Here is a 27,442-nt window from a genome sequence, read left to right as displayed (position 1 = left end):
AACTCTGCTCTCATATAGCACAGCACCCCAACAAGGGACCTACATGAAGACCAAAATGTAAGAAAAGCAGTGAGTGCCACACCATGGAGTCCAAAACCTATGTTAATGAATTCACACTAGAACAGCCAACAGTTTTAGGGGTTCAGGGCACCCCCCCTTCTTTAGGCTATGTAATAAAAATTACATATACAAGCAATACAGTGGTGTCCTTACTCCACCCAGATTTTTTTATTGGACAGTGAAAGAGCAGCAGCAGACAAATTAGGTCATCTTGCTGCTCCCCTCGCTGCTCACTCTGCTTTCTGTTTTTCTTACATCTAGAACCACTAAATTCAACAAATGTACGTGGTGTCATCCACCTGACTGTGCTGTGTGGCGAGCTTTGTAAATATCAGGACTGCAAGGACATAGGTACAAACCTTTTAGCAGGGAAAAGAGATTCCTTATATATGCATTTTATCTGTGCATTTAACAGTTTGTCTGTAGTATAGCTTTAAGCATGTTCATCCAAGATGAACATATATAGAAAGCAAGAAAAATGTACTTTTAATTGAAATAATTACACAAAGACAAATGAGGACACAGTGACAGAGCCTCTGGAACATTCAGGCAGAATTCAAAATCTTAACTTACATCTCTGTGGTTCTTTTGTGTCACAGTAGTGATAAGTACATACCTTAAAACTAACACCTTATCATATATATTTTATGTGAATTTACAAAAAAAAGTAAGCAGTTGATAAAGCAACATGTAAGTAAGAAGAAATGAAAAAGGTGGACACGGTTTTGCCAATAATTCATGTATTTATGCTTCATATAACTGTTAAAAAAAAGTTATTCACCATAAATTATTTCAGCCGCATATATACTGTACATTAGTTTTAGTATTAGTTTGATGCACTGATCTCCATATGTTCAAGTAGCCGCTCTATAAATTGTTAATTCATATTATTGTTCTTTTTCTTAAATGCTAATTTGCATATTTATGGCTCAGTTCTACATTTATTTCCACCTGTTTGTAAATAATTGTATGCGTTAAATTACTTACATTATTTTATTTATTTATTTTTATTTACTATAGCTCACTCATAAATATGAATTTCTAAAACGAAATTTGTAGTGCAATGTTAGTATAAAGGCAGTAGAATTTTTATAGGGACATCAGTGGTAATGCATGTCAATTTATAACACAATGAAAGTTAATATTATTGACATCAGTCCCAGTACAATGCAGAATTCAAATAAAGAAAAAATGTGTTGTACTTTTATAAGTGTAGTTGCAGGTCCTGTTCTTTATATTAGTGTTTACAGATGCTAAACTCCAAAAAAAAAAAAAAAGTAAAAAAAAAAACAGGGTTCACATATATGAAAATTGGATGCGCTTTTATTCACATCCAATTCTCATAACATGTGAATGGGACCAGCTTTCAATGGAGTCAATTCACACATGTCTGGGGTGGCCACGGTATGGTTTTAAAAAGGATCCTATGCGTTTTTGTGTCCGGTTCATGTGTGAATTCAGGGAAAAATTTGGCTCTAAATTGCACCTGAACCAGTGAAAAGAAATGCACCGGACTCCAGACTGCAAACCATAGCCGGACATGTGTGAGCTCAGCCTTAAAGTGCAGCTTACCAGTCCTTTGATGTGGTGGCTGCATTCATTTTATTTTTCTCTATATTCTGAGAATACGGCCTTGTTCTCACGGCCACTTAAGCGGAGATACAAACGAGTGATTGAGCTGTGGTTTACCACCTCCTGACCACTCACCTACAGAAAAACATGCAACCAACTAGGATTGTACACATGTCGCTGCCTTGATGTTTTGCTTTGTGGCCCCAGCAAAAATGGAATCCCCTGTTGTGTTTAAAGGGCAGTACTGCCATCAAACATAATCTATTCAAGTAAATGGGGCCATGGCACAGCCATCCTGCAACTGCATGCAATTCACCCAGTTGCAGTGCAGTGGTTTAGCCTTTTCCAGGGTAAAACATATCACATATACAAACAAATGGCAACCACCCCAACCTATAAGTAGCCTTTGCAGCAAGGAGCACATGGAAGGGCGATGAAAATCAAAAACAAACAAAAATTCCCAGTTCACTTACCACTTAGCCTGCAACAAGGCCAAATTAATCCTTCATTGTTCAAGGGGTGTAGTCGCACAGAATTGCAAACATATGTGTAAGCCGCAGTGGCCACGTCACAGCACCCCAGTGTGCTGGGGTCCTAATTCTATGATTTTGAGAGTCTCCCAAATTGGAGCACATATATAAATAGCGGGCCCACCGCCTCCTTAAAGATATAGGGACGAATTGGAATCCCAGTAAGGGCACAATGGCAGTTGAAGGTATTTCGTGCATGCGAGCCCGCACCCATTCCCAATTTGTACAAACAAATGGCAACCCCCCAACTTATAACTAGCCTTTGCCTTACACCGCATTCACACTGCAGCGGGACGACTTCGGGGCGACCTGTGAAGTCGCGTGCAGCGCGACTTTGGCACGACTTGCATGGACTTCATAAAATGAATGTCTATGCAAGTCGCTCCAGGTCGCCCCGAAGTAGTACTGGAACCTTTTTCTAAGTCAGAGCGACTTGTGTCGCTCCTATTAAAACCGTTCCGGTACCACACAATGGACCGCGACGGTCCGCGACTTGTCATGCTGACCAAGTCGCCTGACAAGTCTTGTTAATGTGAATGGAGTCTTAGAGTGCATGGAAGGGCAATGCACGTTAAAAACAAACAAAAATCCCCAGTTCACTTACCAGCTAGAGATTCTCAAAATTATAGAGTTAGTAGTACTCTGGGGTGCCTTGACGTGGCCACTGCGGCTTACACATATGTTTGCTAATGCCTGCAACTAAATGCCTTTGTTTTTAATGTGAACTGTTAGACTGGGCCAATTTGGTTTTGTTGCAGGCAAGCTGGTAAGTGAGCTGGGAATTTGTGTTCTTGATGTGCGTTGTCCTTCCATGTGCTCTTTGCTGCAAAGACTAGTTATAGGTTGGGGAGGTTGCCATTTGTTTGTACAGTGATGCTTATTATTGCTGCCACCAACACCAATGCTATGGGGTATTATTGATGCCACTGACACCAACAATGGGGCTTATTTTACTTGATCTCTTAAGTATTTTCCCAGGTCTGATTTTGTATAATTCACAGCAAAGCAAAGGGGGAAGGGTGGGACACTACAGTAAAGCAGCGCCCACTTTACTGAAGACATTTTGGCCTCACATATAAGTGTTTGTTGGGCAGCATGCAATATTTTTCTTCTCAATCCCTTCAAGGCAGACGGGCCACATGGCGCAATGCATTTTCACAGCTTCTTCAGGGTGTCACTCCTAATTCTCTTCAAATGTTGGCAATTATGATTTATTTAAAGCCCACTGACACTTTTTATAGAACTGGTTTTTGCACTTACTGACTAGCAATGTAAGGATCACAGTTTCATACTTCTGACCACTGCACTCTGTGCTGAAAAGCGGCTACAGAGTTTGTTACACTGTGAGAGGTTTATATATAACATTTCATCTTTCATTTTCTGAGTGAGCATTTCTCAATATGTTCTGTCTGCTTTTATTAATACACAGGATTCAGATATGGGACTTAGCTCCACTACTTATACCACCAGCACAGCACCAGCATAAAAAATGTCTGGAGCTGCCCCTGAGGCAGGGGGATTTGTCATTTGCAGAAGATAGATTAAAAAGAAGATAGCACTGTGGCAAAACAAATGTACCCACCACATCTATGGTGTGGTAAGCTGCAATTACATTTTTGGGGTTTAAATAGGCTTTAATTGAAATCTAGCAAAAAAAAATAAAAAAATATGCACAGGTCAATGCCATTTTTGTATTCTAATTAGAATCTTCCCAATTACTATACAGAAGATTGGCCCTGGTCAGAGTCATCCATGCAATCATAGCAGTGCACAATTTATGATAATTTTTTAAATATGTCAGGTAAGTATTTTCTAATTTTTTAGCTTGAAGATTATGAAAGGACTTTGGAAAGAATGGAAAAGAGTGCCACGCCCCTTCTGCCTTTTTTTTAGCTTACTCTGAAAGGTTTATGTTTATAAGGTGAGTTTTGGTCATTTAGGGGTAGTGCCCCTTTAAAAATCGTAAAGTATTTCACGTTTTGCTTACATAAAAAAATGAGAATTTCTTGATATTTAAGATATGTGATATTATGTATCAATTAAAGTGCCGTGGCCATTTTCATGCCAATTTTGTGTTTTGTGGTCTTTTTTGTTTTTAATTATGTTTTAAGAATTTTGAAGGGGGGGGGGGGTTGCGGCCTACAGTTGGCAGTTCTTGACTAAAATATCAGGTAAGGAAATTATGAATGTTGGCTCTCCTCCAGCAACAAGACATGCTCCTATAAGACTATGGGACTGGATGGACGATACACAATATTTTACATGCATACAAGCAGTAGGTGCCTGAGGATACAGGAAGTAAAGTTCAAGCTTTTGAGACATGGGGAGCTACACAGGGCACTTAGGATGACAATTTAGGCATTGATTTGTCTCATAAGAGTTAAAAAATGTTTTTTTTTTTTTCAGAATCAGACTTACCTAGGAGGATGCAGCATTGATCTGATGCTGCATCTGTCCCCGCCAGTTCGAAGGCTGAGAACCGAGTGATCAAACACCGCTGATCGCTCAGTTCTCACAGCTCCCTGAGCAGAAGGCTGGTGACTGTCAGTCATTGCTGTCTGCCTTGCCCCCCCCCCCCCCTTCGCTCACTGGAGCGCTGGCCTATGGAGGGGGCAGGAGCGGCTAGCTCTGGCTTTTAGTGGCTCGCGGAGAGACTGAGCTGAGTGCTGATTCAGGCATATGGGCGGTTCCCACTTCATTGTCTTGATCTTGCCTGAACCTTGTCCAGCTCTGCGACGTCAGCCTACAAAGGGCTTCAGCCTGCTGTCTGCTGAAAATGGGTCACAGAAGTGCAGAACAAACTGAACTCCTTTGATCCAAAGGACAAGTGGATTTGATCTTGACATATAGCTCCCCACTCTAAGATGGAGTTACTCTTCAAATTTATTTTAATGGGGCTCTAGTTAGCCTAAGGTTAATTGGTAGCTTTGTGTTCATTTGTTTGTAGCTTTGTTGTTTGATTCTGCCTGTTGTTAGGTAGTGTCCCCGTCAATAGTGCATGAAGATACAATAATGCTGGGTTATGAATATTTGTCTTCCTGGCCAACCACTAGGAGTTTTATTGCCAGTGATGCAGGCTGAGGGAGGATATAAATATTTGGGGTGACCTTGTGAGCTCTCTCTTGTCTCCTAGACTTTGCCTGGGGGGGGGGGGGAGATATGTAGTGCTGTAGTTCTCTGACCTCTCAGGCCCGTGGCTTGAGGATGGTAAATGTGTTGTGCAAAAAAAGGCCTGGGTTTGGAGCCTAAAGAGCTTTCACTGCCTCGCTGGAGGGTACATCCAGGACAATTGAGGGTGAAGCCTGGATGAGAGCACAAGAGATATTTCATCTTCTGAATAGTTTCTGGAAGAGCTGGGTGCAAGCTTGGACATTGCAGGTAGTCTGGTAGATCATTCAGGAAATGCATATGATGCATCTGAACACTGCTGTACAGTCTGGAAGAGCACAGAATGATGGTTCTGACCTAAAGGCCCTCATGTGCTTTGTCTGTAAGGAGAATCTGGAGGCTGTGACTAGTTCTCTTTTGTGGTATCCTGTTTTCTAACTCCCCCCCCCCCCCTCACGTTGTGCAAATAAATCCCCTTCAAGCAAAGACTGACAAAGTGGAAGCCAATCAGTCGGTCGCCATGCAAGTTTCAATGGTGCTGTGGGGCAGCTGTGGAACAGTTTACCTCTGGAAAGCTAGGAGGGCCTGTTAAAGTCAGCAGGTTCTTAAGAGGTGAGCACTACATAAGTCTAAGAGGGGCAGAGACTGATATAAATGGTTAGCACTTCCACATATAGCAACATACTATATGTCGGTGTGACAAAAAATAACATATTAAAAAGTAGTTATCCAATATGTTTCTCAGTTAACTGGCCTTTTTTTTACCATATATCATTAGAAAGCAGGTTCTTCTTAATGTCTGCTATGACGTTCTGCAGACCAGACAAATTTTCATGCAGCGAGATGATTTGTAAATGAATTCTGTCATTGCTACGTGTACATCATCCATTTTTCAGATCAAATCTAACATATATTAGTAACTTTTTGTAACAGAGTTTTTGTCAATAAAAATACTTGATGTTTAGTGAGAAGTAAACATTCACTCACACACATGCACAGTACTCAGAATCTAGAGAGAACACTTTAAGGTCTAGTTATAAAACAGTGAATGTGACTTTCACCAAACATTCTCTGGTGGAGAATCAATCTTTATCATTTAGGGCGCATGGACCTGGAAGATACACCTGCAGAAAATGTTTGCTGATTGTCAGATTCCCTACTTTGTAAATGTGGAATGTGCATTGATGAACAGAAGTACAATACATTACTGTAAAGCAGCTCCACACAATTGTTCCTTATGTCTGTCTTCAAGTATTTAGTCCCATTGTCATTTTACATCTTTCCATGACCTGATGTCAGGTAGATCTGTTAAATCAACAGTTCTTTAACGTAAGCCTCTGCAAGGCACCAGCTCCTGCTCTTGTCGAAATCACAGAGAAAAACTCATTATCGTCAAGGGATTCTGCTCAGTTTCCTGTGGATGCGCTGTATATCCTAGTTGAACATGATCGATTCAGGGTCTTGATTAGCCATTTGAGCCATGTGCCTCAAAACATCCTTTTTCGTTATAATACCCAGAAGCCTCCTGTAGGAAATAACCAGGAAAAACCCATAAAGATCATTAGAAGACAGTTCACTACATTCTACTTTACTGTGCACGTGGCCCCTGTAAATCACACAAAATCCGTCTCTGTGCTTCAATAAAACAGTGAGAAACCAGAAGAAAAACACATGGTACGCTATTTCTAATTTCCATTTGTGTTCTGGAAAGCCAAACAGATGTGGTGTGCAAAGCAATGAATGCAATAGAATCTGTGCATTGTGAAAATCAGCACTTTGACATGGCAGGTCATACATGGCATTTTCTGTAAGTTTCTGAAAAAAACAATATATTTTATTTCATTCAAACAGTTCCCCAGAGAAGTGACAGAGTTCCATACTGTGTTTCACAATAATATACTAGGTATTAATATTTTGGAAACCGGATGTGTTGAAGAATTCTGAAACAGTGATGATAACCTTTGCAGGTCACTTCTGCATATGAAAACATAGTGCAATAAACTTTTTATAACATTTAGCATACCCTACAGACCCATTCCTCCTATTCTTGATAATCCTGTGTATAAGAGAACCTTCGGAATGCAAACCTATTGTATGACATTTCCTGGGGCTCACTGTGTTCTTCTATGGGGCTTTATTACAATAGAGTAATGGGTTTCCACCAGACAAATCTGATATAACTGGATCTGCAGTACCTTAATAAAGTCATCTTTATCCAAGATTAAAAATGTTATACTGTATATTGCAGTTTACCAGTCCTTAGATATGGTGGCATCATTTGTTTTTTAGGTTTAGGCTCTTTTTCCTTTCGTTTTACCTGTTGATCCTGCCAATAACATACTTCCAGTAAAAGGGTGAAAACACTCACTGCTGTACTATATCTATGAAGGAGAACTGTTATTACCCTTGAAGTGGAAGTATGTGTCTAAAAACATTCCAATTAATATTATATCTTCTCTTAATCAATTTGTTTCTCAATCCCTAACTTTATGGAGACAACATAAAAATAAATATAAATTAATTTCGGAAACACCACTGAATGCCACATACTTGGGTGACCCAAAATTTCTCCCAGGCTTACATATAAAAGATATCTTTACCACTTGGATTTCCAGGAATCTAACTTCCCTTTATAACTTTATAGAAAACTCAACATTTATCTCATTTTCATACCTACAAACAAGATATGATATCCCTTAGAATTAATTCTGTAGATTCCTTCAAATCAGACACTTTTACACCACTCACTACCAAACCTCAAACATAACCCCCCCCCCCCCCCCCACCTTTTATGGAAAAAATATGTTCACAAAACCCAAGAGGGAAAGGTTTGATCTCAGAGATATATAACAACCTAGCAAATACTGACTCATAGAAAAACTGCCATACATGCTCAAATGGGAATCTGAATGGAATATCTCCCTCTAACCAGAAGACTGGGATGATAACATTATTAACCTTAGAAAATGAACTAGATCTCTTACAATACGCGAAAACGCTATAAAACTCATTACAAGATGGTACCTAACTCCAACCAAGTTACATGCCATTTTTCCCTCCATTCCTTCGCATTGTTTTAGAGGATGCGATTCTCCAGGTTCCTTCACACACATCTTCTGGGAATGTGGAAAGTTAGCCAACATTTGGCTTCAATTAGAAAAAATTGCTTCTACTATTTCCGGATGCTTCTATTACTCTTAATTTATCTAATTGTCTTCTATTCTCTTCCATTACTAACCTATCCATCCCTCATATGAGGCTAGTGCATACAGTAAGTGTTGCTATACACTGGTTGATAGCATTACACTGGAAATCCCAATCGTTTCCCTCTTCTCAACTCAAAACAAGAATTAATGCAATCAGCCTCATGGAAAAAATCTTTCACATTCTTTACAACTCTACCCACTTCTATGACAATAAATGGGACCCCTGGTTTAAACATGCAGAAATTCTACTCCAACCAATTTAATTCAGATAATAACAATTTTGATAAGATGTTGATCCTTTGCCTTGTTAAATTACTTTGCTGAGTAAAGATGCCATTAGAAATATACAGAGTTGTATAAAGTACTCGAAACCCATACTTGAGTAAAAGTACAAGTGCTGGATCAAAAAGTGACTTAAGTAGAAGTGGAAGTGTTCTATCAAAAAGTGACTTAAGTAGAAGTACTAAAGTATTCAACATTTTTTGTACTTAAGTATTGCAGGTAGTTTTTTTAAAAATTTTGCTACTCAAGTACTGAAAATAAAAGTACCAGTAGTTTTGAAAAAAAAATTGCTACTTAAGTACTGAAAGTAAAAGTACAAGTACTGTGTTATGTAGTTATTAAAGAAAAAAGTCAAAAGTTTGAACATCATATTGTTTTTTATTATTTCAAATGCAGCTTTTATTTATACATACAGTAGCTTTTATTTTCGTATGCGCTGATAATACACATGTTTTGAGCTTCATGAAACCTGCCATCTACTGTTCTGGCAGTGGTAATTTTTATAATTGTAACGAGTAACTATGCAGCACAAAAAAAAAATATTGGAGTAGAAGTATTGAAATCATTGAAAAAATGTAGTGAAGTAAAAGTGGAAGTAGGAGAGAAAAATTCTACTCTAGGAAAGTACAGATACCGCCTTTCGGTACTTAAGTACAGTAGTGTATTAGTTCTACTTAGTTACTATACATCTCTGGAAATATACAATATACTGTGACACTAACCACTAAATATTTATTCTATTTTTATCTGACTGACAACAATGATTCTGTTATTAGACTATACAGTATATCCTATCTTTTGTACCCCAATAAAAATCTATTTGTAATACCTTGCTTGTTGATATACAATGTTCTTTTGTACCACCATTTTGTCCAAAATAAAAAGTTTGTAGACAAAAAAGAAGTGAAAGTATGTTAGTAGAACAAAACCCCATCCTCTCCTCATCTGATTTTCTATAGTCCACAGAACTGAACTGGGCAGAGTTGATAACACTTCTAAATGCATAGGGGGTCACTGGATTTCTGGCAAGCTCAATTGTGTTTTTTTTATACCAAACACATATAAAAAAGCACTTTAAATGGCGTATTTAACTTAATTGTTGGGGTTTACATACACTTTAAGACTTAATCAGTCTCCGCCTCAAAAAGCATTAAAGTACTTAGGGCTTTAAGCTGGTTCATATATGGATTGAAATTTGGGCAATTCAGCCGGGACCAGACAAATTTAGATCCATGTATGGGCAGGCTGGTTCTACAAAAGTTGATTTACCAATTGACTTCCGTACAACCACCTTTTTCTTTTTTTTCCCAATCAATCAGTGCCACTGGCTATAGCTGGCAGCACTGGCAAGTGCAGTGGGAAGGATTCCCCCATCCACATCTAGTATGTGGATGGGGGAATTTTTTTTTGTTCAACCTGCTGGTTAAAGGAAAAAAATTACTAATGTATGGGCTGCCTTAGGCCAGCCATAGACGGAGCGAATTTCTTTCCTGTAACCACTGACAGTGTTGACAGGGAAATCCCTCCCGCCAAGCCATTGTGTTCTCCCGAAAGGGGAGTGGGGGAAACTGTCCCTGCCAGGAAAACGCAGTAATTATTGCTAGCAGCTATAACAGTCCCTTGTAAAAATTTGAAGGTATAATCCGGCAGGCTGGTTGTACCAAAGTTGATAGATCAATCAGCTAGGATACATTTAGCCTGCCCATGCATGTTTCAAATCTTCCTGATGAACCGGACAAGAATTGAACCGTCTATGGTCAGCTTAAGGCTGTATAAAGCTCTTCATTGACACTAGAGGGTGGAGAACTGTGCCCTGGGGCATACAGATGTGACTGGGTTTCTAAATATAAATTGTCAAATGATGACTATTTATGTCTAACCTATGGAGCAGGGCAGGAGAAGCATGTTGCAGATGCCTCAGGTGGTGGCTTATTAAAAGAAAAATAACAACAAGTAGTCAAAATGTGATAATTTGTAGATTGTTATTGCCCTTAAGAAAACTTGGCCAACAATGGCTGACCATTTATATATTAGATTGTCTCCTGGTGTAAACATTGTTGCTAAATAGGAGATCAGCAGCAAAGATGATATGCTACTTGTTGTTCTCTCACCATGTAATCTCCCCTACCTTGCTACAGTCTGTTTAGTTTCAGGACTTGGTGCTATAGGGGGGTTGCCAGATTCCACCTACAGGTTAATATAGCACCTACATGGCCAGTCTGTACCCAGCCTGTGAGTCCACCTCTCTATGCAATAGAGCAATAGATTAGTTTCCTAGTCCAAGAGTCCAGTCCAGTGTTTGTGCCTGAATTCCTGCTCCTCTGGTTTAGACTTCAGTTTGTGTTTAACAATGTTTGTTCGCTGCCCACCCTGACCTTTAATCTGTCCCTGTACCTGAATCTGTTGATTGTGTACCACACTCCAATTGCCGCAACATGGTACACCTGCTGGTAAAGTCCATCATGCCCTTTGGGTGGTTGCTCTGGTGAAGATCTAATGGGTGTACATAGACCCTGCAACTCGGCCATTTTAAGGGTTTAAACCCCCCTCCTACGTGCAGATACCATGTGTTTACATACATCTATTTGCCATGCATTCATATTGAATTGTTTGGATTTCTAAAAGCCAAATATTAATGGTTTCAAAAGCTTGTGTACATTAGGCCTGTGGCTGGTCAGGTGGCCATATATTTTTAACAGATTTGGCAGATTAGGTAGGGAAATATAAAAATGCGTGCACTACCTCGATAGACAAATAAAGCATGCTTATAGAACCTTCCCTGTATCTGACACTAAAGATATTAACTAAAGAATAGGTAGGGAATTATAAAAATGTGTGCACTACCTCGATAGAAAAATAAAGCATGCTTATAGAACCTTCCCTCTATCGGACACTAAAGATATTCACTAAAAAAAAATGGGGGCAAGGAACTAGTGCAGGGATCCCCTTTTCATTAACATTTGGTTGCCCCCACCCCTGCTGCTTACATGCAACTTCTATTCATTTTCCCACCTCCCTATTCGATCACTGCAACAAAGTGAACAAGCACTTTGTAAGCTCCATATCAATCGCGCAGTACAGAAGCTCTTGTACTTTTTTGGAGCGTATTGCGTTGCGCGATTTTGTTTGCGCGATGTTGCCGCGATTCGGCGGGCGTAAATCGCGGAAACATCGCTCTGCGTTTGGGGGGCTATTGCAAATCAACGGGCAACGCTAGGCGTCCCGCGATTTGCAATAAATCTCCGAATCGCGGGCGGAACCGCAGCGGTTCTGCCCGCGATTATAAGCTGACATGTGAATGCAGCCTTACACAGGCTAAAGGCTTACCACTCAGGTATCAGCACTTGGGCCTGACAATTGACTGTTGAGACACCCCATACTGATTTTGGAAGAAAAGAGAGGGAGTCACTTGCTCCCTGATACCCAAATCACATTTCAAATTTTCAAATAATAGTTTTAGTTAGAGTGGAGAGGGCTTAGAACTCCTTGTCATGTTTTTATCACATATGTGCCCCCAATAGGGAGATTCACCCTATCTATTTCAACAGTTTACCTTTAGCGCTAAAGGAGTAAGTAAAACAAAATCCAATATTTTAGGTTGTCTCCAACAAGCAATATTGGGGAAATCTTCCAAAGAAGATACTAGTTCTGGGGACCCTGGGGACAACCAGGGATTCCCTCACTTTGAAGGAATTTCCTCCTACTTCCTGTTTTGGCTATGGAACAGTAAGTGAAGGGAAATCTCCCCAATGAGACACAGATGACAAAAAAACTGATGGGGGTTAAAACTTTCCCTTAGTCTGTCCAAAATTTAAAAAAAAAGTTTGCCTTTCCAGTAGTTCTCCTTTAATTGCTCACTTTAAAGACACGTATAGGTAAAAAGCACATCACTTAAATGTAAAACAAATCAATAATACTTTACTGGTGCAACAAATGGAAAAGCTTGTTAAAGTTCTAAAAATCATTTTTAAAGTTGATGAAAAGAATGATCGCCATGCACTGGCTAAACCAAAACAAACAAAATCCAAAAAAGAAGATACTCACCCACTGCGAGTAACAAGACATTGCCTTAATCCAAGTTTTCTAAAGATATCTACCACTGTTTCCATAGGTGTGTGGTCAGTGACAGTAAAGGGACTCAGGTTGAGTATGCGTCTTAGTTTCAGTGGGTATGGACTGTTAGCTGGAAGTTCTGGTGGATCTTCTGTGAAATAGATTATTGAGTTGCTCACCACTCCATCCTGCCTTTGTCTGGCATTTTCTGAAAAAGACACACAACACCTAGTAAGCCAATCATAGTGATTTATTTCTTAAGAGCAACCAATAAGAACTCACAGTGCTAAAGTCACATAGTATGTAGTCAATTCTGTTTGTTTGTAACATTTTATGGCACTTAAAGGAAATCTTCAAAAATATGCAGGCTACCATTGTTAGTCTCTTTGTGAGATTTTTTTTATCTGGCTGTTGTATTGATGCTTCCAAAATCATTGATCAAAAACAAGCAAAGAAATAAGGAATTATGTATTTTCTCCCAAATCTGCTGATGATGTGTTTTGGGTCTTTGATTTAGTATTTAAGACAGAACAAGGTAACTAGCATTTTAAAAAGGAACCCAGCAATAACAGTATTATTATTGTACTGCAATAATACAATGGTGAAAGGGTAACTCTGTTTTTGTTCAAAATTGATTTATGTAATTGCCTGCACTTAGTTTTTAAATTCAATTTGAATTATATTTTTAACAGCAATCCAAAGTTTTCTAAAATAAAATGAAAACTTCTCCTGCTGTGTACCATAGCACCTGACTACAGTTTGTAGAGCAGATTCCTTAGAATATATATCCCTTGGCTCCCATAATTGCCTCACTTTTTCACTCACATAATTAAAACAGTGCTGGGGGATCATTAACACAACTGAACTTTCACTTTACAGATGATGTCCAACAAACACATTTTCAAAAGCTCTCCAAAGCTTCTCAAGGGTGGGCGTGCAGTTCTATAGCACCTTTAGGCATTGGCTTGGAGTGAAAGTCCGTCTGATTTTACCCCTCCTTTTACACTCCCCTGTGATTAACATGGAATGGGAAGCTATTATACCAAATTTATTCAATAGAAAATTCTGATATTACAGCATCTTCAGTCTGATATCCTTTTTCTAGGGGCACAGATTGCTGGAAGTAATGAACGTAAGTCCTCTATGTGCACTGTTAACACTACTAAGAAGGTAGTCAAAATGTTCATAGAGGACATGTGAAGAAAATGACTTAACTACATGGATGGTGCTCAAGAATGGCACAGGGATCTAGATACTACCCTGTCACACATAGTGCTAGTGCACATTTCTGAGTTCATTGCATTTGAATATACAGTATAACCCACATTTGTCAAACACAGGCCTTGTCACGTGGCCCTTGCATCCATTTTTGCAGCCAGAAACGTGGCGGAACAACATTCCTTCAGCCCTCACCCTCGGCTCCCACTCCCTGCTGTCACTTGCAACAGAAGGCTTCTGTGTTTACAAGGGACAGCTTTGCTCTCAGCAGCTCATCATGGCAGGGACAGATTTCCAGAATCTGAGAAAGAGAACGACCCGCCGAACCAGGGAAGTACTAGAGCCGGGCAAGATTGGAGAGAAAGATGCGAGAAAGATTTGGGGGGCAGGGATTGTATACTGTGCATAGCCCACCCCTAAACCTTGCACTCTGTACACAGCACACCCTTGAACTGTGCAATCTGATCATAGCGCACTCCTGAACCCTACACTTTGTACATAACACACATCCCTGAATTCTGCACTCTGTGCATACGGTACCCTTAGAAGTGCACTCTGTACATAGCACACCTTTGAACCCTGCACTCTGTACACAACACTCTTCTGAACCCTGCACTCTGTACCTAGTGCATTTCTGAACTCTGCACTCTGTATGTAGCATAATCCTGAATGCTGCACTTTGTACGTAACGCAATCCAGAACTCAGCACTCTGTACGTAATGCACTCCTAAATTCTGCACTCTATACTTAGCATAATCCTGAACTCTGCACTTTCTACGTAATGCACTCATGAACTCTTTACGTAGCGCACTCCTGAACTCTGCACGCAAACACTGCTAAACTCTGCACTCTGTACGCAGAATAATCCTGAACTCTGCACTCTGTACGTAATGCACTCCTGAAATCTGCACTCTGTACTTAGCATAATCTTGAACTCTGCACTCTGTATGTAACGCTCTCCTGAACCCTGCACTCTGTACGTAACGCACTCCTGAACTCTTCACACTGTATGTACAACCGGCCCTTTGAGGGTAACCATACTGCCAGTGATGAAATTGGGTTTGACACCCCTGGTCAAACTTCTCCGATGAAATGATAGCTGTAAAGATTTTTACATATTACATGGATGGATACCCAACAAACATTTAGCAGGAAGGATACTGATCTAAACACTAGATTGGGGAATTGTCATATGTTAGATATGTTTTCCACTGAAAAAAACTGCTTTAATACATACCAGTATTGTGTATCTTATCATATTTATAAGTATAATATAATGTGACAGCAGGTAGCCTGTTCAAGTCATGAAAAAGAACCAGTTAAGGATTTGATGGATGAAACTGGTCATGCAGAAAAATTGGCCTTTCTTTAACATTTTGATTGATACAGTTGCAGATATCAGACAAACATCCGTAATTATATTTTTCTGCTTATTAAGACAAGGACAATGAACTGATAACATTTTAATCTCACCAGCTGTGTGAGGAGTTTAGTAATTTTGTTATTTCGACAATTATGATTGGAGATAACCTCTCTGCAAGCCCTTATGTTGGAAATGGCCTTTAAAAGGATTCTGTGTGTTATTTAACTTCAGTTTTATCATTTTATTTCTATTTAGTGACTAAACTCTCTAGCATTCTTGTTTATCATCAAGTTCTCCATGTACAGAATTGTTGAAGATTATCTTCAATGAGTATTAACCACTTAAGCCCCGGAGGATTTGGCTGCTCAAAAACCAGGGCCTATTTTGCGATTCGGCACTGCGTGATTTTAACGGACAATTGCGCGGTCATGCGACACTGTACCTAAACTAAATTGATGTCCTTTTTTTCCCACAAACAGAGCTTTCTTTTGGGGGTATTTGATCACCTGTGCGATTTTTATTTTTTGCGCTATAAACAAAAAATGAGCGACAATTTTGAAAAAATAACAATATTTTTCACATTTTTTTATATGAAATTCTCAAAAAAAAAAAAGATAAAAATCAAACCATTTTAACATTTTAAGCCAATTTTTTTTCTGCTACATATTTTTGGTAAAAAAAAAAAAATCGCAATAAGCGTATTTTGATTGGTTTGCGCAAAAGTTATTGCGTTTAATAACTACAGAAAATATTTATGTCATTTTTATTGTTTTTTTTTTTAACGAGTAATGGCGGCGATCTGCGATTTTTTTTGCGGGACTGCGACATTGCGGCGGACGGATCAGACCCCTGACTGACATTTTTGACACTTTTGGGGGTACCAGTGAAATTACTACAGTAATCAGTGCTATAAATATGCACTGTTACTGTAAAAATTACACTGGCAGGGAAGGGGTTAGCTTTATTAGAGATCCAGGGGTTAAGTGTGTCCCTAGGGGTGTGCTTCTAACTGTCAAGGGGCGTGGCTTTTAATGTAACCACAGAGACATACGATCCTACATAGCGGGAGATCACAAGTGACCGGCGGACATCGGAGCCGCCGGTCACTCGCACAGGGATGCCAGGGAACGAGCAGGGGCGGAAGCGCCTCTGGTGGCGCGCGCTTGCCCCCCACAGGCTCCTGGGCGAGTGACGTAGTAGTACGTCACTTTGCCCAGGAGGGGCTGACCGCCGCAGGCGGTCGTCAAGTGGTTAATATAAGTGGTTAATATGACACATATCTACAAATATCTACTACAAATATAAAAAAAAAAAGACAACTGAAAGTAGATTATTGGGGTAAAGTTGTTTATTTTGCTTTTGTTTAACGCAATAATTATGTCCTAAGCTGGTCCAGTATTGGGACCCATGAAGGGCCAATACACAGAGGAAGTGGACACTCTAATACCTAGGTTTTAATAAAATAGGAAATTTTTAAATTATATTAAACATAACTCCTACACTTTAACATATTTAACTATATATATATATATATATATATTTATATATATATATATGTTCAAATTTAGGAGTTATGTTATGTTTAATATAATTTAAAGAAATAATGATACATGTAAAAAGTTTCCTATTTTTTAAACTACAGTTACAAATCAATATTAATATAACACGGTAATGTACATAATTATTAAGAAAGTACAAAAAATAAAAAATATAGTCAAGCTGTCTTTGCTGTCTATACACAAAAGGAATCGGCAATCTTTCTTCTCCTATCCAAGTTGTTAGGTGCCAAATCTGCAACAGGATTAGGAATTCACAGTGAGATCACATGGACCAGAGCATTCAGCGCTCAAGTGGAATTTCCATTTTGGGTGTAGAAGAACAAAAGCCTCTGTTTAAGAACAACACCTTCTATGACTGTTATTTTCTTCCCCCTTAAATGTTGTTTGAACAAATATTTGCCAATCCAAAAAATCAGCAGAAAACTGTTCATGTCCTGCGCTAGGTATAAAGCAACATTTCTCTACATGATAGAAGAGGTTTTTGCCTTTCCGGGCTTTCTCCCCTGAAGAAGGAAGCCACGCCATCTAAAATGCGTGTTCATAGCAACCTTAGCGTCAAATACCAGTTGGCACTGATCGAGGATCACTTGGATGTGTATCTGGATTGAGTCTCTAGGTGGTCGGAAGATTCTTGTGTGCAGATGGCTTGTGTGCATATTGTCTGCGGCTGCACGCTGAAATAGTAAGAACTTTGGCTGTCAGCTTGCCCTTGATCCAGCCTGGAGCCCTACACATGGGAGATGCCACTACAGTTTCACACAGATACGCTTGTTCCGCTGAACACAATGTGAGCGTTAAGTGTTACTTTGTTCTCTTTTAATTTTATACAATAGACGGTGTTGCACTAGGAGCCAGTGTGCTCTGTCTTTTCTTTTTATGTTTTTGCAGCTATCAGTTTTCCTGCTGGTGGTTGGAGCAGCACGGCACACTGAGTTAACCCCTTCCTTGGTGAATGTTTTAAGACCTGGTTAAGCACAATTCTGATTAGTTAGGATCAACCTATTTTGTTGTGTTTTCACTTTGCTCTTACAGACTCATTGGACTCTAGCGCTATGTTGGTATTTTTTGTTTCATTCTTGGCTTTTCTCCCACCCACTGGATGAAGATAGAATTTTGTTCTATATATATATATATATATATATATATATATATATACTGTATATATAGAGCTGTGCACTGCATTATTGTACTCTGTTGCAAAACTACTGTTTAGTAAATGCATTGATGAAAAGAAAATTCGCCAGATATAACTGGCAGTACATCTACAGCAGGCGTCTCCAAGCTATGGCCCTCCAGTTGTTCAGGAACTACAATTCCCATCATGCCTAGTCATGTCTGTGAATGTCAGAGTTTTACAATGCCTTATGGGATGTGTAGTTCAGCAACAGCTGGAGGGCCATAGTTTGGAGATCCCTGATCTACAGTATACCCAGCCTATACCAGGAGAAATCCATGAAGTAGCCAGTTCAGAATAGAAGTAGTGGCAGACATTTGAAGGAGTCAACTAGAGACAGTGAACAGGAGGGTTTCTCTGGTGCACCATTTGAGATGTCTGCTCGCCTGTTGCACTAACCTCAACTGTGGATGTTACCACTTGTAATTTGTAGCTGGAAAAACAATAGCAATGGAGTCCTCTGAAGTGAAGTGTGTGGTACTCTTATCTAAGCCTAAGGTCTGAGAAGTGAATTCATCAAGTGTCTGTGCTGTGAACTGGCCAAACGAGGAAGAGCTTAAGCTCACTGTCCCTGCATAGCTACTGGGCAAGAGGCCCCCTGAAAGTCTGGAAACTGGCATCCCAGATGTTAGGGGGTCCTGGAGTCTTACAAGGTTCTGATGATCCTTTGCCTATGTTTACCTATTTATGTAAATGGCATTTAAAAAAAAAAATCTCTTCCTTTGCACGGGTAGAGCCACAGCCCACCATGAGCCACTAGCCACGAGCCACCATTTATTCTAGTTTACATGGACCATTAGACAATAGATAATTGTAATCCATTCTGATTGCAGATTGTGGCACCAGGGGAACAATACTAGGATGGCCTCAGCCTATTTACCTTGCAGGAAGTAGCAATTAGACATGTTTATTATTTTCACCCAATACCTTCTGTTTTTATCCACAAAATAACCTTGTGGCTGCTTGTTATTCTACCCTTGCCAGGTACCAAGCATAGCATGTACGGTGAATATATGAGTGCCTGTCCATATAACTCTCTAGGCAAAGCTACTGTATGGCAAGCTTAAATCAATGAAATGATTTAAAGGCAGCTGCTCCTTGGGCAGCTGCTCCTTTCAAAATGATTTACAAATCCTATCAATTTCAGGAGGACCATGCTATCTATGAGCATGTACAGTTCTCATCTGACAACCTCTACTACCTGACTGCAACAAACATGAACTATTAACATGTATTGCACTGGTCAATACTCAAATGTAGTTAGAATGGAAACCTCAGATTTGATCATCACAATATTGTCTCCTGCAAGGGCGAGAAAAATTCCACAATTACCAGGAAAATTGTGGACAACAGTACTTGGTTTATCATTGTTTTTTTTTTTTTGTATCTTGGTTGCTTGGTTGCTTGGCTGTTCATAGTAACAAGTGGAAATTGAAGCTGGTTATACATAACTATTCTATGTTAATAAGGTCCTAAAGAAAAATGTTAAAAGTAAAACAAAGGGAAGAATAACCAACATCACAGATTCCTTCAGTCCAAATATGTGAGTTTCATATGTTGAGATAATAAAAATTTACAGTGCCTTGAAAAAGTATACATACCCCTTGAAATTTTCCACATTTGGTCATGTTACAACCAAAAACATGAATGTATTTTATTAGGATTTTATGTGATAGACCAACACAAAGTGGCACATAATTGTGAAGTGGAAGGAAAATTATAAATGTTTTTCAAAGTTTTTTTACAAATAAATATCTAAAAAGTGTCAGCCTCCTTTATTCTGATACCCATAACTAAAATCTAGTTGAACCTATTGCCTTCAGAAGTCACCTAATTATTAAATAGAATCCCCCCCCCCCCCTGTGTGTAATATAATCTCATTATGAATACAGCTGTTCTGTGAAGCCCTCAGAAGTTTGTTAGAGAACCTTTGTGAACAAACAGCATCATGAAAGCCAAGGAACACACCAGACAGGTCAGGGATAAAGTTGTGAAGAAATTTAAAGCAGGGCTAGGTTATGAAAACATATCTCAAGTTTTGAACATTTCACAGTGCACTGTTCAATCCATCTGCACAACTGAAAACCTACCAACACATGGCTGTCCACCTAAACAGACAGGCCAGGCAAGGAGAGCATTAATCAGAGAAGCAGCCAATAGGCCCATGGTAACTCTGGAGGACCTGCAGAGATCCACAGCTCAGGTGGGAGAATCTGTCCACAGGACAACTATTAGTTGTGCACTCCACAAATCTGGCCTTTATGGAAGAGTGGCAAGAAGAAAGCCATTGTTAAAAGAAAGCTATAAGAAGTCCCGATTGCAGTTTGCAAGAAGCCATGTGGGGGATACAGCAAACATGTGGAAGAAGGTGCTCTGGTCAGTTGAGACCAAAATTGAACTTTTTGGCCTAAAAGCAAAACTCTATGTGTGGTGGAAAACTAACACTGCACATCACCCTGAACACACCATCCCCACCGTGAAACATGATGGTGGTGGCAGCATCATGTTGTGGAAATTCTTTTCTTCAGCAGGTACAGGGAAGCTGGTCAGAGTTGATGGGAAGATGGATGGAGCCAAATACAGGGCAATCTTAAAAGAAAACCACTTGAGACTGGGGTGGAGGTTCACTTTCCAGCAGGACAATGACCCTAAACATACAGCCAGAGCTACTATGGAATGGTTTAGATCAAACCATATTCATGTGTTAGAATGACCCAGTCAAAGTCCAGAATCTAAATCCAACTAAGAACCTGTGGCAAGACTTGAAAATTGCTGTTCACAGACTCTCTCCATCCAATCTGACAGAGTCTAAACTATTTTTAAGAATGAGCAAAAATGTCACTCTCTAGATGTGCAAAGTTGGTAGAGACATCCCCAAAAAGACATGCAGCTGTAATTGCAGCGAAAGGTGGTTCTACAAATTATTGACTCTGGGGGGCTGAATACAAATCCACGCCACACTTTTCAGATATTTATTTGTAAAAAAATTGAAAAACTATTTATCATTTTCCTTCCACTTCACAATTATGTGCCACTTTGTGTTGGTCTATCACATAAAATTCCAATAAGATACATTTTCGTTTTTTTTGTTTGTAACATGACAAAATGTGGAAGATTTATTTTTCAAAACACTGTATAGGTGATATCAGAAACATTAAAAATACTGTTTTATAATTTTAGGGCTCTTTCACACGGGCGGTCCGATCAGATCCGCCTGTCAGTTTTTTAGGCGGATATGATCGGATGCCCCATTCAGCTCTATGGAGCAGCGGATGTCAGCAGTGACATGTCCGCTGACACCCGCTGCCATCCGATCCGATCCTGTCCGTGAAATCCGGACGGATGGAAACCCTATTTTCCATCCGTCCTGGGGATGGGATCGGATGGGATCGGATGAGAGCGGACAGGCAGTCCGCTCTCATCCAATTCCTCATAGAGAGCAGCGGGGGCTGTGACACCTCCCTCTCCGCACTGCAAGCGGAGACGGAGCTGTCATCCGCCGGTTCAGCGGGGATCGCGGATCGATCCCCGCTGAGCAGCATGGATCCGCCTACGGAGGCGGCCCGTGTGAAAGAGCCCTTATAATTGTCTCATAATTACTGTAGTTGTACAGATGTCTAATATACAGAACAGAGAGCAAGTTAGCTGAATTTTTAGGCAATAAATGTAATTAAAAATTGCAAAATTGTTGTATTTGTAAAATGTATTTTTGTATTCTAATTATTGCACATGTATATTATTTTACAAAAATGTAATTACATTTTAAAGCAAAATGTTTTGATTGAAAGAGCTCTTAAAAGAGGACTGGCAGCATGTTTTAGCCTGTATGGGAAGTGGTTTTCATAATTGTTTAAAAATTCTCACATCTAAAGAAGTTTGGGCTATTTTTTGTCTGGCTTTTGGAGTAATCCATCCTGCGGTATGCTATTGTTCAATGAAACAGGATTCCTTATGTAACCTAAGGGACCATACACTAAAGAGAAAGTCTAGGACAGTACAAGCCTATTTTACTGGAATAGCTCTGCTTATAATAGTATTTAGGCTGGCAAATAACTGTTTTACTGAAATCAATCCTAAAGGGGAAAATGTTAAACACCTCAATACATATCTAAAAAAAAAAAAAAAACAATCAAGTTTATTATAAAAAAGGACAAGTATAAAAGGCAGCTGGCAAAGTAGTCAGAAACCAGTATGTAGTTTCATTTTCACCAAACATAATACATTTTTAATTGTCCATTTCCACCTATAAAAAAGAAACAAAATACCAGTATAATGGGTTAACTTTAAGGATCATTTACTGTATCCCATTTCCAGCATCTATGTTTGTATCCATCTTTGCTTTTTGAAAACTAAACCTGATCACCATTGGAAAGTGCTGTTTGGATATGGGAGACCCGCTCTGCATTGAAATGAAAAAGCAAATTGAGCAGCTGTTTTAGAGCACAGCAGGATGTACTCACAGCCAGGGGCCACGGGCAATATTGCCAGAGGCAAGAATTATCTCCAGGAAAAGCAACCCATGATATTGGCATTTTTTTTAGTGGCTGCAGGAAAGGGTATGATTGTAACATTTTTAGGGAAAGTACAGTTCTACATAAAATGGTAACAGAGGTGACACTTTAACAGGTGGGCACTGACAGCATTTCACCCAGCAGTGTATTATATCACCCTTTAATACCATAGTATATCACACTGTGGTATTTAATGTCACCTATACTGTTATATTCAGCAGAGACATGCTACAGTATATCATCCAGGGGAAGCCTTCCATCCAACAGAGACATATTATCCAGTCACAAGATATCACTTAGAAGGAGCATATTAGAATAGCTAGTCACAAATTACCACCACCTACTTATTTAAGGGTTATTAGGCACCTTTTTTTTGTGGAGAAATCTAGTGTCGAGGGATAGGATTTGTTACAGACTGGGCATTTTACATTCTGTGATTTTTATAAACATGAGACCCACTGATCTATCTTAATGTACTACTTCTGTTCACTAGGAACCCCACTGCAGGTACACTGGCTCTCCATACTGAGTTACCCCTTTACCTTATGGTTTACACCAGGGGTCTCCAAACTTTCTAAGCAAGGGGCCAGTTTACTGTCCTTTAGACATTAGGGGGGCTGGACTGTAGTGCGAAGAAAAGGTCCCCGACGTCAGTGGGAAAAAACAATGCCCCATCTTTGGTGTCAGTGGGAAGAATTGTGCCATATAGTTGATGTCATTGGAAGGAACTGTGCCCCATTGACGGTGTCACTGGGAGGAATTGTGCCCCTTCATTGGGCTCAGTGGCGGGGGGGTTACGCCCTATTATTGGTTTCAGTAGATGAAATAGTGCCACAAAGGCCAAATAAAAGCACAGGCCACAGTTTGGAGACCCCTGGTTTACACTGTAGTAGAAAAAGTACTGCCGGCTGGTTATGACAGGCTGTAATCAGAGGCTGACATGTTTTGGGCTTCCACTACGTGTGATTGGAGCAATTGATTTTAATTAAATAAATTGTATCTCCTAATGCACTACTGTGGTCTGCATGTCTCTTGACCCTGAAAGTGTTCCTGAAAGAGGATTGCCTAGAAGCAGTTTTCCATGGCTACCAAGATGGCCTTGTGATCCCTGCTAATCTGAGTATATCCCAAATGCTGAACATTGCTGACTGATGTTTTCTATGTTATCCTATGATAGTTTTGTGAGTTACTACATATAGCTCTAAGCTACATTGTATCTTACATTGCACTTTATGCTCATATATCTTGTCCAATGATAATACAACGTTTTAGCAAATTTTTATACAAATAGTATAATTAATATTTTTATTTTAATATTTATGTATTTTTGTGACAATTGTGCATGTGTATGCATTTGTGCATGCATCTGTGGGTCTATTGATTATCTGCAGAGGTAGTGAGAGGCCGATCTCCAGCTGTTGGTGCCATTTTATTAGATATTATGTGTGCATATATACATACATTTATTTGCAGGTGTGTATGTACATATATACCTTTAATCATATTTATGGGTCTCTTTGTATATTTATATAACTTATTAAACACATTGGTATGAAGCCGATCTATCAGTTTGGAAGATAATCTTTGTTATTTACTATATAATTTTTTTAAAACTAAAAAGCCCATTATGCCACTATTTTGTGTGGTTGCACCTATACATGCTGCAATCTTGGTTGTCAATCGTTAAGTTTAGCCTATAGTAACATTCCCCTATTGGGCTGCTTGCGCCAACCAATCTCCACTCCATTGGTCCCTGGTCTACCATCTGTTAGTTTAAATTCTTTCCATTCACAATGGGGTGGTTTAGCCTAATAAAGGAGGCAGGGCCTTAGAAACGCATTCGGCCCGCCCTCTTCCTTGACCATGCAACAGTTTGTGTCAGCTCTGACAGTGGTTCAGAGTTCAGATGCCGCTGGTGATTCATCATGACTCGGCAGGTCCAAGTGTGTGGGCCAGCGGTCTTCATCTGATTCCATCTGATCGTGACAGCTGTGTGTCTCCATGGCCATCCACACTATCCCTATATGCTGTTTGAGAGTTACCTTGATGTAAGTGTTTTTAATAAAGCTTATTTGGTTTTACAATCTCACATTCACCTGGCGCCCTTCATTGCTGTCTTTTTGTATATTTATTTTTTCAAAGCTATTGGGCCTCCAACTCTCTAGGGGTGCATCGAATGTCTTCTTTTTGTTTTACAATCAAATTGTTGACTCCCTGTCTTATGTAACATTGGTGCTGCTACACTAGAATATAAGTTTTATATACTATCCACAGGAACTTATTGGCCCTTTGCACTGTTTTGACAAGTAGAGCCCAGAAAGAACTTCTTAGTAGTAAAACGTCTAGTGTGGGAGGCCGCCGTTGACCGTTTACCTTTTCTAACTAATTAGCGAATGATAGCCCTAAACTCTCTGCTTACATATGCAGTCAATTGCTTAGATTGGTTTAAAGAGGAGCTCCAAGTTCCTTCAGAAAAAAACTAAAAGTCAGCAGCTACAAATGCTGTAGCTGCTGACTTTTAATATTAGGACACTTACCTGTTCAGGGATCCCATGGTGTCTTCACCCCAGCCGATTTTTCAATCGGCTCTTAGGGTGCTGTAGCTCCCATTTTTTGTAAAGGAAAATGGCAGTGAAGCCTCGCGGCTTCACAGTTGGCTCCCTACTGCGCCTGTGTGATGTGCGCTAGGCTTTGTGAATGGCCCGGCGGGGGGTGGAGGGGTGCGAACTACGGGGTGACTTTGCCGTGGCAAGATCAGCCACAAGTGGGAGTGGGTACCAGTAAAAACCAGGTACCCCCCCCCCCCCCGGTAAGGTGCAAAATGTGGCAGCGGAGGGAGGGAGGAGGCGGATCAGCAAAGCCTCCCCTTTTTGGGTGAAGCTCCGCTTTAAGCTACATTTTCCCCATTGGTACTCATCTGGGACATGTAGTATTTCTATATTTGACTAGTTAAACATTTATATACAAATTTGTGTGCATTTTATGGATGCTTCTAATTAAACTAAGATCTCTGTGATTTACATGTGCTATAATGCAAGAAAATATAATTATAAATACCCAGAATTATATTCAGCATAAAACAATGTGTATCCAACATAAAACTATGTGCCTAGGAACTAAACTCAAGTTTAATATACTGTTCAAGATCTGGATGTGTTTCAGATGTAGAGTAAACTATAATATTTGGGAGATCTCATATCTATCACTTCCAGCTGCAAAATGAAAAGATGCATGTTATGTTTGGAACATTTGTCTTGATTTCAGTATAAAAACTGGGGCATGCATTTATTGTATAATTTAAATAATATTTGCAAAGAGGTTTTAAATCTATTGAAATCCTAAAAAATAAACTTTTTTCTGTTTACTTCAGCAACCGGTGCTCAAATAGTAAATGATGACAGAAAACGAATGTTAGATGTAAACAAATCAGTGGAAACCCCATGTCAAAACCAGAAACTTACTTATTGCAATTATAAGTTCTCTTCTTTGAGCAAAACCAATTAGACGTTCGGAGTCTCTGGATACCACAACAGGGAAACCATTATAATCGGTGTCCTTGATTAGAGTCTCCACATCTTCTACTGTCATATTGTCCTGGGTAAGAACAGAGAGTGGTGGCTCACCACGACGAGGCCGCATGACGTCCGTGGCCAGTGTCCTGTGGGTGAACTCATCCTTTACATCAAGAAATGGGTATCCATTTAAATGGATGTGTGCTTCATAAATTCCTTCTTTTCCAAATGCATCTGCTACCCATTTACTGGTGACGGCAGCTGCCATTAGTGGTACAATGTACTCCAGACCACCCGTCAACTCAAACATGATGACAACCAAGGAAACTGTCATCCTGGTGACACCACCTATTAACAAAACAAGATAACATTTTCATTTGAGGCCTACTGTATGATATACAGTATAGTACTTGAAACAAAATAATTTTTAACTTTTGTGAATAATACCATTAATCAAAATACATGTTAACCCCAGAGGCTAAATTAAAGGTCTCACAGGTAGATTTAAATGCTAAATGATAGATGTGAGCAAATTTGATTAAGCCACTTCTCAGAAATAAAACTTTTACATTTTCACATTGAGCTGTTTAAGTGAAATTTAATTGAAGAAAAAATATTTTTTCTTTATTTGGGGGGGGGGGGGGATGCTTTTTTGGGTCGTTTAGTTTATTTATTCATTCAGTATTCTTTGTATTTGTGTTTTATCCTTTTTTTCAGGTATTTGATATTTTTTGTGTGTACTGTGTGCAGGCTTTGTTGGGCCTCTAAAGGCCCGTACACACGATAAGAAAATCTGTAGGGAAAATTCGTCCGACGACCGATCTGTCGATTTTCGGATTGTTAGTATGGTGCTTTCGACAGCCGACTCCGACTTTTTGGCTGACAAAATCCTGATGTGCAGGCTATATAATTTTGTCGTCCGTCAAAACAACGTCCGATTTTCGTCTCATTAGTACAGATTTCGATGGAGAAAAATCCTAAGAGCAACACTAGGCAGAGCAACACTCAGAGACGAAAGAACACCTACAAAACAATCCAACAGATGACATCACTTCTGAAGTAGGATTCTGTCGTACGGGAAAATTCGTATGAAAATAACCTCTTCACTTTCCACATCAGACTAGCATACCACAAAAAACGGATGACAGATTGTTTGATAATCTGATCGTGTGTACAGGGCTTAACACTAGGGGTATACCGAATTAAAGTTCAGAGTATACAAAAATATGTGTGTACTGTTTACTTGACTGGAATTTGTACTGTGCTTTCACAACTAAATGTACATTCTCAGCAT

At 39.6% G+C, this 27,442-nt stretch overlaps 1 protein-coding gene across 1 annotated transcript in view; it reads right to left on the bottom strand.

Annotated features, from left to right (window-relative positions):
- Nucleotides 1–5,891: 5,891 nt before the first annotated feature.
- The window catches only part of CLCN4 (chloride voltage-gated channel 4), a 131,559-nt gene continuing 110,008 nt past the window's right edge, over nt 5,892–27,442 (bottom strand). The window contains exons 11-13 of the mRNA XM_082245435.1: nt 26,098–26,496; nt 12,803–13,019; nt 5,892–6,795 (exon numbers count right to left, since the gene is read on the bottom strand). Coding sequence (XP_082101561.1) covers nt 6,705–6,795; nt 12,803–13,019; nt 26,098–26,496 — 707 coding nt within the window. The 3' untranslated portion in view covers nt 5,892–6,704. The remainder of the gene's footprint in view (nt 6,796–12,802; nt 13,020–26,097; nt 26,497–27,442) is intronic.

Source organism: Pelophylax lessonae, assembly GCF_965119305.1.
Source record: "Pelophylax lessonae genome assembly, chromosome: 2".
NCBI lineage: Eukaryota > Metazoa > Chordata > Amphibia > Anura > Ranidae > Pelophylax > Pelophylax lessonae.
The sequence above is the reverse complement of the archived record's forward strand: the minus strand, read 5'-3'. Positions and strand labels throughout refer to the sequence as shown.